The sequence below is a fragment of the Rhipicephalus sanguineus genome, chromosome 10, assembly GCF_013339695.2.
Source record: "Rhipicephalus sanguineus isolate Rsan-2018 chromosome 10, BIME_Rsan_1.4, whole genome shotgun sequence".
NCBI lineage: Eukaryota > Metazoa > Arthropoda > Arachnida > Ixodida > Ixodidae > Rhipicephalus > Rhipicephalus sanguineus.
This window is the reverse complement of record NC_051185.1, coordinates 151,050,625-151,067,016: the sequence shown is the minus strand read 5'-3', so window position 1 is coordinate 151,067,016 and position 16,392 is coordinate 151,050,625. Positions and strand designations below refer to the sequence as shown.

General features: G+C 42.6%; 1 protein-coding gene across 1 annotated transcript in view; it reads left to right on the top strand.

The window, feature by feature from the left end:
* The window catches only part of LOC119406825 (uncharacterized), a 227,186-nt gene that overhangs the window by 142,719 nt on the left and 68,075 nt on the right, over nt 1–16,392 (top strand). The window contains exons 5-7 of the mRNA XM_049420225.1: nt 7,520–7,650; nt 9,184–9,458; nt 13,415–13,755. Of these exons, the coding sequence (XP_049276182.1) occupies nt 7,520–7,650; nt 9,184–9,458; nt 13,415–13,755 (747 nt within the window). The remainder of the gene's footprint in view (nt 1–7,519; nt 7,651–9,183; nt 9,459–13,414; nt 13,756–16,392) is intronic.

The window sequence follows — 16,392 nt, the reverse complement described above, 5'->3', positions numbered from 1 at the left end:
TGGGAATCAATCCAATAGAAGTAAGTGACAAAGGAATATTTAGTCTTTTGCTGGAACTGGACCTGAAAAAATCTTCGGGACCGGACGACATTCCCAATTCTTTTCTTAAGTGATATGCAGAATGGTGCAGCAAATACCTTGGTTTAGTTTTCCGCAATCTCTCGCCGTATCGAAGCTTCCTCATGACTGGAAAAAAGCTAAAATAACACCGATTCCAAAAGCAGGAAAGAGCGATGATCCTTCAAACTTCACACCTATATCGTTAACCAGCACATCATGCAAAATATTAGAACATATAATTTTGAAACACTTAACCGTTTTCTTGGAGACGAACGGCATCTTGTCATCGAGTCAACACGGGTTCCGTAGCAGATTATCGACAATAACGCAACTAACAGAGGTTGTTCATGATTTGGCGCTATCTATTAACAATTGCGTGCAAACAGATATCATATTACTAGACTTTTCTAAGGCATTTGATACCGTATGTCACAACAAATTAATTGCAAAGCTCCGAAATATCATCGGAGATGGATTACTAACACGTTGGATTGAAGACTTCTTAACTGACCGTTCCCAATATGTCCTGTTTGAGCAAGTACTGTCACATATCCTACCTGTCACGTCCGGAGTGCCACAGGGCTCCGTTCTGGGGCCTTTGTTATTTCTTATTTTTATTAATGACATCACAGACAACATAACTTGCAACATTAAGCTCTTTGCCGATGACTGCATTATTTACAAAGAAATCAACAAACATTCAGATCACCTTGCACTCACTGATTCCTTAAACATTCTCTCCAACTGGTGCGACACGTGGCAGATGTCGATTAACCCCAAAAAAACAATATGCATGACGATAACCCGAAAGAAAGAAGCTATCAGTTATGATTACACCATTAAAGGCACTAGGCTTCAAAAAGTGAATGAACAAAAATATCTAGGTGTCACGATAACGTCAGATCTCCGATGGGATGCGCACATCTCCAATGTTACTTCAGTTGCTCTGCGCAAGCTCTTTTATCTTCGCAGATGCCTCCGGCTAGCCCCTCAATCTACCAAAGTTTTAGCCTATACTACCTACATTAGACCGGTATTAGAATACGCTAACACAGTATGGTTTCCTTGTACAGTCACTAACATAAAAAAAATAGAAAATGTACAGAGGAAGGCTGCTAGATTCATCTGAAACAAATATAAACACACTGATTCTCCCACAAATATGTTAACAAGCTGTGGCCTCCAAACGCTAGCCGTTAGAGCAAAGCAAGCGCGCCTGAAATTTCTTTTCCAGCTACTTCACAACTATTATAAAATTGACACATCATTGTACATCTGTCCATCAGAGTCTCGCATAACCCGGCGCAAACATTCGCACACACTAAAAGAGTACTGTTACCACAATGACACTTTCAAGCATTCTTTTCTTCCGCGTTCTGTCAGGGAATGGAACCGTCTGGATCCCTCAGTTACTAATGCGAATTCATTATCTGACTTTGTCCCACAAGTAGAAAGTATCACCTGATTAATACATTAGCGCTACCCAGCGCAGATTCATTCATTTCGTCACCATTGAAAGCATATCAGTGGCCAAGTGCTCAGTACAGAGTGTTTTCTGGTTTGCTGTACCTTGCCTGTGTAGCACTTCATTTCATGTATGCTTTCTGTAATATATCTATATTACGTGCGTATTGTATATTATATATTTGTATATTGGTTCTTTTATATTTCTGTATATGATTTCCATATGTATATTTGCATACTGATTGTCCATTGTTATTAAGAAAATTGCATTGTATAACTTTTTAGATGCGAAGTATCTTAAGGCGGAGCTCAATCCGGTGGTGGTGGTGTGCGGCGTGACCGCCCTTACTGCGCATGCGCATACCCTCTCCACACACCTCCTCTCCCCTTCCCCTCTCCAATTTCCCTCCACTTTCCCTCTCCCCTCCCCTCTCCCATGCCCCTCCCCTCTCCCCCTTTCCACTATTCCTCTGGAACGCGGGCTAGACATGCCGAAATTCTCTCCTGCGCAACGCCGCGATGAGCTCGAGCGCATGCGCATCCCCTCCCCTTCTCCCTCCTCTCCTACGCTGCCCCCCCTCTCGCCCGCCTGTCGACCGCGTTCCCCGCTCGCCCTGTGAGAATTAACGGCCAGGCTAGATGGAAGATACGACGCGCGTAGCGTCCCTCTTCGCGTTCCGCGACGCGAGGTCGGTAGCATGCCCAACGAACGCCAACGGAACGCGATCGTGCACGTGCTCCAGCTTCGCATCGCTTCATGGTCCCCTTTAGCGGGAGATGGTGTAATTTTTGCTCACTGCACTGGATTCCTGCTTTTGTTCTGTTGAACTTGCATGTCCAACCTGTATGCCCACCTGCTATGGTCTCGGAAAGAGACTGGCAGTATTGAAAATGAATAAATAATAAATAATTATATCCTGGTTTTAGCTTGTAAAACTCCAGATACTATGATTACTATTATTACTAGAGACCAGACTTTAGACAAATGCCAATTTTGTTCCTTGCGCTCCTTTCATGCCATTTTGATATATGAGCATGAATTAGAGGTTAAGAAGGGCTTTTATAGTGTTTTTAAAGTGCCTATTATAAATGCCTATTTTTGGATTTCATTCATAAATGCTTACAAATGTCTATAAATGCCTATTTTCAAAATTGACGCTTATATGAATGCTATTTAGCCTCAAGTTTCACTCCTGGGTGCTGTTTGAGACTGTTATTCATGTTACCGCGTAACATTGACTATTGGGAACTATGTGGTTCAACCTAGTCCTCGAGTTGAACCAACTCGCGGAAACAACAGCTAGCAGCAGTGAAATATGGGACACTTCGACGAGTATTTGCCACCGTGCTGACATAACAAAAATAGAATAGAAATAAAAATGCAATGTGCACGCAGCCTTTGTTTTGTTTGTAATTTACTTTTTAAGCTGTTCGCTGCAGTTCGCTTTTAAGCTGTTCGCTGAAATCTTTTTCGAGGAGGAGGGGGGGATTCAACCATACTCTATATATGTTCGTGCATGCGTTTGTATGTGTGCGTGTATACAGGCTCTACGCAATTCGACCCGGCCAATGGGAGGAATCCCTCCCTTCTGGTCTTTTAGCGATCTGGCTGTCTGCTCCCTTCTCTGTCATGCCAAAAAGACACCCAGGAGTGTGTCAAGTCGACAGTGGACACTTGACTCACTGTGCAGAATACGGGAGAGACCGTGTTGTGTGAACCGTGCGGGACAAAGCCCAGTTGCACGGCTATGTTCAACTGTTGATGCCTTTGTGCTGTCCTAATAACATTTTGTTTTCCTGTCGTAGATAGAGGTCAGCACGTCTTCGTTTGAAATTATTTGTATTCATATGAAAGTTGATTGTGCCTATACTTACGATATTGGAGGTGTAAAACATTGTTTTGCCTGCCTATTCTTGGCACCTAAAATGAGCTTTTTTAATGCCTAAAAATCCGGCCTCTAGTTATTACTATGACTATGTGAAAACAAGAATTAAGAAAATTGAGGTCATACACCAATTGAACCTGGGTCTGCTGTGTTGTTTGATGCCGTTTGTTGAGAAGGGAGTGTGTGTGTGTGTGTGTGTGTGTGTGTGTGTGTGTGTGTGTGTGTGTGTGTGTGTGCGTGTGTGTGTGTGTGTGTGTGTGTGTGTACAAATATAAATAAATAAATAAATAAGAAGGGAGGATATGTGATATGAATGCTGTCATGCGTAGAGGATGCTATTGCAAATGGTTTCCACCAAAGTTTTTTTTTTTCTCAGTGGCTCAAAATAAAAAAGTGGTAGCTTTTGAACAAAAAAAAAAGCACAAAAGCACAATGTATTATAGTCAGTCCTAGGTGTTTAGGTACTGATTAGCTCGGATTATTTAAAATAACCTCTAAAGAAGGAATAGCACTTCCTGCTCTCGAACATTCATGTGCTAGTGTACATTAAAATTTTTTTGTATTAATCTTCAATACAATCAATCAACTGGTTAACTTATATGTAACTTTGTAGAGTCCATGTTGTATTTGCTGAATTGAAGTAAGTCATTGTGTGAAATAACCATGCTCTGCAAGTGTGCGTTGTGAAATATATATGTTGTCAAATTGTGCTTATGCAATGGATTTCTGTTTATGATTTATGTTATCATTTTCTCACAAAGTGGAAGATGGCACATTCAGTACGTTATTGCTCAAAAAGGTTAGGGTTAAAAGTAAAAGATAAAGTAAAAGGTAAAGATTAACTGAAGTAACGTAGAGTACTGGGCGAGTTGGTATAGATTTATGTCGAAGCGTAGCGTGAGGAAAAACAGGACACAGTAAAGAACACACAGGACAGGCGCATGCGCCTGTCCTGTGTGCCTTTTACTGTGTCCTGTTTTTCCTCACACTATGCTTCGACATGAAGGTAAAGATTAAATGTAAAAAGTTAAAAGGTAAGGATTAAACATAAAGATAAAAAATAAAAAATAATAAAGGTGATCAACTTTTAATTTAATCTCAGTCACCTTCTGCACCTGCCTCCCATAATGTGTTTGAGCCCCTTTAAGCATTGGATGACTTCAGGGTGCGCAGATTGTGGAAGAACTGGTGTGCAGAAACTGGCCATCTCCTGGATGTGCCGCATAGGCTGAAACAGAGTGTCATGTGTATTCGTTGTTGATTACAGTAAAACATATCCAATTTCTGGGGACCAGTGGCATAGCCAGGGGGTGGTTTGAGGGTTCATACCGAAGATTTAACATTTCTTATGTGGTATATATCACAGGACGTTTCAAGAAACGTGCCCAGAACTCTCAAAAATAAGGGAAATGTGATAACTGCATTCATAATCACATTTTGTGTGATGGCGGACACCTTAGAGTGACTAGAGACATCAGTTATGGCAGTAATTAAAGAACATTAATTAATTAATTTTTTTCATTAGAGGAGACAAGCAGTCTGGTCAAATGGGGGAGTTGGAGCGCATCCTGGCAGATCCCACTGCCACTTTAAGATTTACAAAACGCTGATGCTGGTAATTATATATTCATAACTTCTGTAAGTGTGAAAGACACGTAAGACCACGAAGAACACAGGACAAGCGCTACTTTCAACTGAGATTTTAATGGGTGGTAACACCAAATATGTAGGTGTAGCCACCAGAAAGAAAAGGGAGAAAAAAAACATGGCTGATCCCTCCGTCATAGGAATCGGTATAACACGAAAGTGAAACGTGTCTTCACAGAAGTAGCGCTTATGATATATGAGAGCTTGTACAATGTCTATTCGTGTTTGGCAGCTATAGCACCGTTTGACGTGGATGCACCCATGTTGACAGCATGTCTCTATCGCGAAGACTAACGCCCTTGATCATGATAAAACGGTTGAGGTAGCTGACGGTGTGAACATATATTTGGACACAGCGAATCGTGAATCGCGCGCAAGGATGATATCAACAAGCTCATAATCAACACTGGTACCCGGTATGCACTTCTTCAAAGCGTCGTCAATTAAGGAGAGAAACGGCACGGTGTGCGCTTTCTAGTAATGCGTAGCCGACGCCTGTGCTCATGCATACATAACACACACTGCTCTTCAGCAACGCGGGAGGTAGAGGTTCGTAGCCTCAGCCGCAAACGCGTGCGTCCCGCTGGCCTCTGTCTCGCAGGCGCTGCTCTCGCTCCACCAAGGCACGACATTCGCCCGTCGAAATCGCGTCCTTTCTGCAACGCATATTGCAGCAGTTTTGTTAGTCGGTGCTCTCGCATTTGAAGCAGTCGGCGGCAGAGAAATCCCGTTCGTGCACGTGGAAGCTGCACTACTCCGATGAGCCGACGCACGCTAACACGAATCCAAAGGCAAAGAACATAACTGCGTCAAGGGTGCCTCGGCGATGCCAGCGCGGCCAGTCTACCTCTCTGGTATCGAGACGCTTTAACCATGACCTCCGATATCACGTGCAATCTCGGAGTAAGCGCTAGTAAGTGTCGATCGTGAAGCATTACTTCTTTCCACCTCTCACAGACGGCGGCACCGCCCCGCTCCGCCCGCCGCGAAAGAGAATGTGTGAAAGATATAAGGCGCGATCGCGCCGTGCCTAGTATCTCCCGAGTTGGCTTAGTCGGTAGAGCGTCGGGCGCTTGCCGTCGCCGCCGCAACGTCGTGGGTTCGATTCCCAGCGGGGTATCTTTTTCTTGGTTTTTTTCTTTCTCACCCGTTGGCGTCCATTTTATCAACGTCATATCCGTGACGGATGTACTTGGTGGACCCCGGCATAAAACACTTTCGTGTTAAAACTAGACGACAAAAAAAGAACAATCAAGAAGAGACATACTATCACAGTGCAGCGTCTACTCGTGCTAACACGTGTCAAGAGCGTATGCGCAAGCAAGGTCCAAGTGATGAAAACCTTATTGCAAATCGCCCAGACTGCATCAGCAAAAGAAGTGCCAAGGCACACACTACATGACTGCACCATGCGCATATTCCAAAAAGTGAAGCTCCTTGCTTGTCAAGGTAGTCGAAGGAGCGCTAATGGCATTTAAGTCATCCCTCTTCATCTCAGCGGCCTCGACAATTAATCTGGAGTCAATGTCCGAGTCCCGGTACAACACCGTGGTGTTATCTAGAAATGGTTCGCACCCAATTCTCGACAGTGTGCTTATCACTGGTGGCCACATTAGTTCCAGAATGAACTCCACTGTTCGCGTTTGCGCGCTCAAGCCTAAAGAAGATTCTGAAATAATCTGGAAGGTTCCCAGACATTCGGGCGCGACTTGCGCAAGACAGCGATTATATGTGCAACAGACCAGTTACACAAACATAGTAGAAGAAGCGCGCGAGCAATATTAGCTATGTTTTGCTTTAAAAATAATGCGTAGCATTCGTAAGTCGTCACTTGTTTGAATACTTCAGTTTCTTGGATACCCGCGTACCAGTAATATTTGGAAAAATCCGAATATGCTATTTTCAAATTGAATAATAATATAATGATAATATCTGGGTTTTAACATCCCGAAACCACGATATGAATATGAGGGACGTCGTAGTGGAGGGCTCCGGAAATTTCAACCAGCTGGGGTTCTTTAATGTGCACCTAAATCTAATGTGCACCTAAATCTTTAGTGTGCATTTCACTCGTATCATATATGGAACCTTTATCTTGTAACCAATGCCCCTACCCTCAGGAGGCAGTTCAGACTTCACATAGACCTTTTTGGTGGCCTTTCTGTGTGTATGCATGCTTAAGATTGCTACGATGCTAGGTTGGATTTCATCTGATTTGCTTTTGAGCAAGATGTCAATTGAATTTGTGTATAGATTCATAATCATATTAACTACACCTCTACTTCTGATATGTAATATGAAGCTAATGGTCCAAATACTTTTGTAACCATTTTTTATTAAGTTGATTGAATGAACACTGATTGATTGATTGATTGATTGATTGATTGATTGATTGATTGATTGATTGATTGGTTGATTGGTTGATTGATTGATTGAAAAAATGTGGGTTCATTTCCTTGTAGGTGGAAGCGGCCTTTTCCTCGATGATGGAAGACGGCTCTTCTTCCCAAGAGGTTCTGTCCACACCTTTTTCGGCTCAAGAGGAAAATCACGTTGACAATGACTACGACCCGAAAGATTTCGTTGTGCACAGGTAAGTCCGCTGGACCGTGTGACACCATATTCATTATTGTGTGAAAATGAACAACGGTTGGAGGGCATTTGGCAAGCATTTTCAGGCCATGAACCAATTTTCTGAAGGCCTGCTGATTTTATAACGTACATATCTGTTGATTGATACAGCTTACTCCAATAGTAACATAAGTAACCACGGATATCCGATCAGCGTCCGACTGGATGTCCATTTTGGATATTACAGACATCCATCAAATGTCCGCAAACATACAGTGTACGTTGGCTCGACATCAGTCTCGGACAGCCAATGCGGACATAAACACGACCTTCAGCAGATATATATATTGTGAGCTATGACTATGCAGTTCATTGTCTTCGTCTGTATACATGAAACATCGTAATCATTATTATCTTTTGTCACGCGGGCTGCGCTGCTTTTCTTTAGCAATTCTTTAGTGAATGAGGCAATTCTTTAGTGAAGTTAAGCCCTCCTCCGATTAATTCAAATTGTTCGCTCACTGACGTTTGCATGCCCTGTCTCTTTAACATGAATACTTACCACCTAGCTCAGCTCTCTGTTATTTTTGCTAGTTGTGGTCTTTTTCTGATTGCCATACGAAGAAACGAGGTGGATGTTCAATTTCAAACATAATTTAAGCTGTCCAATGTCATTTTATGCTATTTTCCTACATTGCACCCATAAAATGTGGAGTCCCTGCTCAACTTGGAGGTCGTACTACCATTGTGGGCAAATACCACCAACTGACTAAGTAACCCTGTGCTTTTTTTCTTTCTTTTTCTATATTTATTTCTTTTCTTTTTTTTTTGCCTGTTGCCTAATTTGACTTGCCAGGTGTTTAAACTAGTCTTTCGGTCATGTCGGGGCTGATGGAACTTGACTGTAAGCACTCGCATGTCTCTCCTGTCTTCTGCTTTTCTCCATCTCTTTATGCAACATCTAAAATACAGTGAGCCTCTATGAACTCTCCCACTATTTCTGTTTCACTGACATGCTGAAAAGAGGCACACGGTGAGTCGTGGGTTTATTTAGGCCAAACATGCCACTGTGTAGCCTGAAACGTGGCATTCTATATTCTGAGTTTATTGATACTTCAAAGTGCTAACTTAAGTTCTGCAAACTTGACGCAAAAACCGTACTGGTAACATTTGCACTTACATGACATGCTAGAGCAATGCTTCAGTTGTAGATAGCCCAGCAAATGGATTCCTGAATTTATTATTGCACAATTAATTTCCAACAGCAACAGCACTTCATATATGTACTATACAGTTGAACTCCTTTATAAGAGGCACTGATCAGACCATTGGATGTAAAAGACAACAGTGTGCCTACATTGAAATACACGAGTTGATCAGAAATGAGAGCGTGGTACCCTGCTTATAAGAGACACTTCATGTAAGTGACAAGAACTACGTGTGTGTCTCTTTTATTAAGGGTTTCAACGGTATAAGTGCTAGTATGCTAGCCATAAGTGTGAATAAGTCGTTCTAAGTTCTACTGATATGAAATGGTGTTTGGGGTTATGTGCAGAAACACATTCATCACAACCGAAGACTACCACTCCGAGGATTCAACACTGCCTGGCAGCAGCCCTCAACCGCTGGTGCGCGAGGCCTCAAGCGACGTGTCGGACGACGACGAAGGCGACTACCATCTGCCCTACGACGAGGATGAGGAGGAGATGCAGCAGCGAGGCTACGACTCTCGGCACCATTATGCCTTCTACCCAGAGGAGACCGAACTCGAGGTCATCCCCGAGGAGGATGAAGACCACGCTAGCAACTCCGACTGCTCGGACCCAATGGGTAAGCAAGCGCACACCCCCGAAGGAGTGGATGGTAATGAATAACAGTTGTTGCAGCTTCATGTATTGCTTCACTGGTTTATCGATGGGATCTGAAAAATCTTATTTGCATGCTGCTGTAGCACTACAGGTAAGGTATTAGCTGAGGAAATTGCAATTCATTTGGAGTTAACAGTCTCCGATTCATTCAGTGCAGTGCACTGTTTGCAGAACATCTAAGTATTTTCTAGCTGGTCTAAGGTGAGAGGTATGCTCATGAATCTGCTCTCTATATGATTTGCACGTAATACCTTGTTAACTTGAAGTAGTAGAAACTGGCAAACAATTTGAGATAAGCGGGTTTTCGAGATAAGCGAAGTTGCAGAAATTGCATTGTTGGTGGGGTGGGGGGAAGTTCAGTCTAAAAATTTCACCACTACAGACAAGCTTTTTAACTGCAGCTTCAAAGCTGGCCTTTTGTAAACATTTTAAATAGGCTTGCGCCAATAGTAAATTTTAGGTCCGAAGCAAATAGTGATTGGGGTGAATAATTTCGTATCGAATTTGAATAGTTATGTATCACATATTACAAAGAAAAGTGACCATATTTGTCATGACTCAACTGCACAATATTTTTTTTAATTGAAATAAGGCATGTGCAAATGTCATTCTTTTTGGTTCAAAGGAAGTGGAAGCAGCTTTGAATAGTAGCAGGATTTGACTTTCGGTACAATGCAAGTGGTGACCTGTAAAATATGTTATGTTCTAAAATTTACTATACTTAGAGCATATAAGCCAGTATAAGAAGCTTTTAAACTTAATAATGATGAATCGATGTGAGGGTAATATGTTCATTTAACCTTGAAGTAGAACTTCGCGGCGGTGCGGATTTTCCCCGGAAAGGTGTGTTCACGGTATAGCTCACCTCCACTGCAGTGAAACTACCTTTACAGGGGGGTTACATGCGGACTAATATACACCTATTCGTTCATTTCGAATAATGTAATAATCGTTTGAATATTCGAAGTGCTCGAATATTCGCACAAGCCTAATTTTAAAGGAAAAAATATCAAGACATACCAGAGTTATTGAGCTGTGTTTTGCAGCGCTGCCATTTTATTTAGTACAGGAAGACCAAGTAAGGATTTGTGGAAACGCGTACCTAGGATGATGTCTTCGAATTTCTTCATATGCCGCATGTGCTGATCGTCCCTGCTGCTGCACTGCGCTTTATTTCACAGCAAACGAAGCATGTTTCTTGTTTTGGCTGATGTCAGCAACTCTTGGGTAGCTGCATCAGCACTTTTACCATCAACACATTTACGTCACATTGTTTCGTCATTTTACGTCATTTTGCAGAGAAGCGAGGGACCCGCTACACATCTGTAAGGCAGTATGCGCACTTTGTTGATGTGGTGGCTGATGACGATGAAGATTTATGGCTGAGCCCTTTGTAATAGTTGGAAGCTTTAAACGACCTACTAGTTACGTAATTAGCATTGTGTGATGCCTGGTTGTTATTTCACTCTCCTACCATGCTATATAACATGTGTTAACGTGAGAAAGAAAAATAGAGAGGGAAAGAACTTTATTGAGGCCCTGAGGAAATGGACCATGGGGGCCTTATGGACTTCCTTGGCAACTAATAGAAGTACACTTGTGAGGTACCCGCTATGCTATAAATCATCGTAATTTTTGTGAGGTAAGGAAGCAGTCACTATGCCATTTTTCATCATTCTGCGAAGAACCGTGGTACCCGCTACACATCTGTAAGGCATTATGTGAACTTTATTGGTGTCATGCCTGATGACGATGAAGAACTATGGCAGAGCTCTTTGTAATGGGTTGCAAGCATTCACCAACCCACTCGTTGCTCAATTCGCGTTGTGTGACACCTGGTTAATATTTTGCTCTTCTACCATGCTATATTACATATGTTAATGTGGTTCCTTCCCGAGATGAAGCCTGTATAGGGTTATTTTGCAACGGAGTTTCAAGCACCGGCACGGCTTTCCAGAGACTGTGCAGACCAGTGAGAAAGATTAAGTCATAGGGTATTGACCTGTCCTTTGTCACATCAAGGTACCTATGTTTACAGGGTTGATTTCAAAGTCTTTTTCATAGTCTCTGGAGAGCAAGACTGACTGACTAAAATGCTAAGCCTTCGCGATCAACAAAAAGCGTATTCCAGGAACAAGTGATTCAAATACGTGGGATATATGAACGTTCTAGTGATGCTGTGGACTGGTTTTCTGTGTTTGATTTGTGTTTAAATATGCCTGATTATTCATTTTTATAGTATCACTCTAAGTGCAACGGTTTCCTTCCCTGTAATAAAGAAAAAAATGCACCGGCATGGCTTTGTGGTAGAATACTGGGCTCCCATGCAGAGGGCCCAGGGTCGAACCCTGTTTCATCCTGGATATTTTTTCTTATTTCGTTTTTTTTTCTTATTTCACGCGATAGCGGTTACAGACACCGGCGGCAGACAACTATGGCACCAAAATGGCTGTTGATGTGATCTGATAACAGCTTTCACTGTAAACTGGAGTGTACATGGACTTCCTCAGAGGCCTGCTAACTCACGTTCGTGGCACAGCACATCATAATGACAAGAAACACTAAGGCAACATGATCCGATCATGGGAAGCATGGCATGGAAGCACCTCCGATGATGATGCCTCGCCTACACAACAGCTCTAAAAGGCCTTACTTTTGCTGACTACGTGTGCTATAATCTAAAATATGTCATAGGTACCATCTTTAAATTGTGAGCACAGATTTCGAAGGCCATGCTTTTCCTTACGAGAACCTGAAAACCTACATGGGTGTCATGCACCAGTTTGGGTTGCAATCATTATGCGGGAAAGAAAAAAAAAATCAAATTTTGAAGGCAGATTTCAGGTGCAGGCACTTAGAGATCGATCTGCCAAGCAGGATTGGATTGTATTCAAGCAGGGCAGTGTTGCCTGGACATGGTGCATGATTGGGGTGCAGAGCGGCAGTGGTGGTGAGCTTCCCAAAATGGCGCGACGATTTGAAATTAGCAGTGAAATTGGAGCTTGCTCAACATTTTACTGTGAAGTTCTATCGTTACTGTACGAATAAATCCAGTAGTGAAACGTTGATGTAGTAGTAAGCACGCATGGAAAATGGTTAATTAAACATTGTGGAGTAAATATAGCACATGGTTGGGTGTGTTTTGCTTGTTATGTGTTGTACTGTTATGGGAACATAATAAATGCATTAGAAGATATATCCGTCATAGGAGATATTTTTTACTGTATCGCAAAAGATGTGTTCTGGTTGTCAATGAACAAAAAAGTGAGCAAAGAAAACTTGTCGAGTCATATTTTAGACATGCGTATAGATTTTCGTCAGTCTAATAATTGCAAGATGTGTTGCAATGAATGTGCAAAATGTGTATTCATAATTTAGCCGTTTTTGTGTGCAGGACACAACCACAAATCAACAAGCCATTAAACAAGTGAACAATATCAACATAAAGAAAAAGCTATGACGCCCACCTTTTTGTTTGTGTTTGCACTTATTCAAGCATATTCAAAATGCATGTGATGCTGCTATACAGCTGAGCCTTTTACAATAAACCTGCCATAGTTTTTTTTGCATGAACCCAATCACAAGTTCTTATCAATTTTTTGTTTGGCACTATCAGTATGTATGCTTAATGCTTATAAAAATTGCATGATATTATTGATATACTTTTGTGCCAGGCGTGACTATTAGGCAGGGGCGTAGCCAGAAATTTTTTTCGGGGGGGGTTCAACCATACTTTATGTATGTTCGTGCGTGCGTTTGTATGTGTGCGTGCCTATATACGCAAGCAAAAGTGAAAAATTTCAGGGGGGGTTTGAACCCCCCCAACCCCCCCTTGGCTACGCCCCTGCTGTTAGGATAGGGTTATGCCGTGCATCCAGCATGCACAGCCCACAGTTCTTGCAATGAATTAAAACGCAGGTGAGCGGAGTCGAATGACTGAGCACGATTCAGGCGTGACTGATGAGCAACACAGCAGCGGCAGTGATGATGACCGGAGGCATGGCAAGCGGTCAGAGGACACTGACAGTGGACTGCATTCGCTTCCGTGGACACGAGACTGCGATTCATCGCGTGGGAGTCCAGAGACCAGCCCCGACACCAGGGAACGCCCCGAGATCAAGCACACCACCAAGCCCGAGCCAAAGGCCGAATCGAAGCTAGAGTCGAAGCCAGAGCAGAGGCAAGCATCGAGGCATTCGAGTGATGTGCCACGAGCTACTGTGTCCATTCAATGCAATGGTCCGGATTCCCTTCGCAATGCAAGTGCATTTCAACCTTTTCCATTAACTTCCTTCTGAATATATTTCTAACCTGTGTATATAAGGACTAGCTAGGTCACATAGCATTGCTATAGACCCTTTTGCTGTTTACAAGCATAGGCCCTGAATGGCTTCCGGTTTTGACCACTGACAACGCCTGCCAATGTAGACAGGGAAGAAAAGCTTTAGCGAGTAGCCTGTGCACAGTAAAGTAGAACAGTTTTCCCCTTTGTTTAGACAAATATTCTGAATGAACGTTCTTTGAAGCTATACACAAGATTATAAGTGTTTCTCCTGAATTTTATGTGCCTTCTTTTTATCTGAAAATGTAAAAGTAGACTTTCCATACTCTGAAATAACACTTTCCTGTCCGCGGGAAAGTAGGCCATTTTTGGGCACTTCAGTCAACACGTTTTCTACTGTCACACAAAATTATTGTTACGACAATGTATGGTACTAATTTGTAGAACAAGTAATGCACCTTCAGACAGCATTAGATTGAAAGTAAACATTATAAAAAAATTTGCGAAAAAAAACTTTCATATGAAAATTTTTAACGAAAACGAGAACACACTGTAAATAAATCAGTGCTGCTTTGCACCAAGTGAACATAAAAAATTTTACAGTATACGTTTTCACCAAAAATGTTATATCCAATAACCCTGAAAATATAAGCATTTTATCTGCAACCGTTATTTAGATACAAAAGAAAACGTTAGCCGAAGTGGCTATAGTGCCACCATGCAATGCAGTTACGTGATGCGGTGAAGCACAAATTTGCGCAGTATGTTTGCACAAAACATTCATTTACTCTTCTATTTTTGACTCAAGAGTATACACACATGCATATTTATTAGTTCTGTCTCACATGTCGGTGATAATTTCTTATAACGGCACGAACAAATCGACAGGTCAGACGAAATACCGCGCGGCACTACGGAGCGCAATGGCGAAAACCACTGCGGGTCGCCTTCTCGTGGTGAGCTCCACTCGTTGAGCAGCTGCCGGCAAGCGGTCCTGCCCAAATGGTGTTGACAACCTGCAGACGACAACTGTGACCTTTAGAACACACTGGAATATTTAGAATGGAGCGCGGCCGTGACCATTCCGTTCGGAGATAAAACGAAAGTTACCGGCAGATACTTGCTGACATTCCGCGGCTGTTCGACACACTTTCACTGTCTGTGCTGCTGTCCGATGAGTCAAAATCATCTTCCGAGTCTTCGCTGCTGTCATCATAAAAAAATCATGAATTAGACTCGCCAGAGTCAGCCGAAATCTGCCGTTGCCAAGAGGCAGGTGCGCGTGATGTCGACGCCATCTTTGAAGCTACGAGCGTTCGGCCCTCTCGACTTAAAAGGCACTTCAAAGCTCTCTCCGCGGCGGAAAAAGTAAATGACACAGTGAAACTAGAAAAATAATGCTTGTTTTACACAATAGATAATGTTAGCTGTCCGTAAGTGCTTCTAACGCAGCAACTTTTTAAGTTGAAAACCATCGATAGTGGGCTGTCGATGGGTATAGGCGCAGACAGGAAAGTGCTAAAAACACTTTTCCCATTTCGGTGCTAGATTGATGGGAAGTTCGTTGGTGTGTAACGCTTGCTGTTATTATCGCAATCACGAAACTGTCTGGACAATTTATGTGCTTTCATTTATTATCATTGTGCCAAGTGGCGGTGACAAGTCTGCCAGTATACAAAGGATTCAAGTAGTGACACAACTTCACAAGCGCAGTGATTTTACTGTAAACCTGCACAATTAAGAGTATGCGCACTGATGTGTTTAATTACTAGATACAGTAATAACTCGTTAACTCGAAGTAGTGAAAGCCAGAAAAAATTTCGTGATAAGCAGATTCTCGAGATAAGCAAAGTTGCGCAAATTCCATTGCGTAGTCCAGTTCTATCTAGAAATGTTATCACTAGTGACCAGTTTCTTAACAGGAGCGCCTAACTGGCTCTTTGTAAAGGTTTTTAAGAAAAATAATGACATACCAGAGCTATCAACCAGCTGTGTTTTTTGAGACTGCCTTTTTATTTAGTGCAGAGATACCAACTAAGGCTGATCTGCCTCTCAGTAACACTTGCACCTAGCAAAGCTTTCTCGAGTTGCTTAACACATCGCATGTGGCAATCATCCGCACCGCTGCACTCAACTTTATTTCGCATCAAGCAAAGCACGTTTCTTGTTTCGGCTGATGTCATCACCCCTTGGGTAGCTGCGTCGACACTGCCGCGATCAGCGTACGTGACGCCACGTTGTTTTGCATTAAAAAATGGTCAAATCAGACGATGTTGTAGGTGAGATCAGTGTAGCCCACCGCTAAGTCCAGAGAATAGGCCTTCTCTGTCAATGTTGTGACTGGAAGGGTCTCCTCTCGCACGATGCAACCACACAATCAGCGCCGTTTTGACGTCCGGAAACTTCGAGCCTCGAATCCGCTTCTTTGATTAGGGCACCTTTCTTTGACGCATCAGTGACTTGCTTTGCTTTGGCGGCGTTATCTTCACCACATCGCATGGCTGATGAAAAAATGTGGTGGTTGAAATTTCCAGAGCTCTCAACTATGGTGTCGCTCCTAAGCATATCTTGGTTTTGGGACATTAAACACCAACAATTAAATTTTTATTAGGTT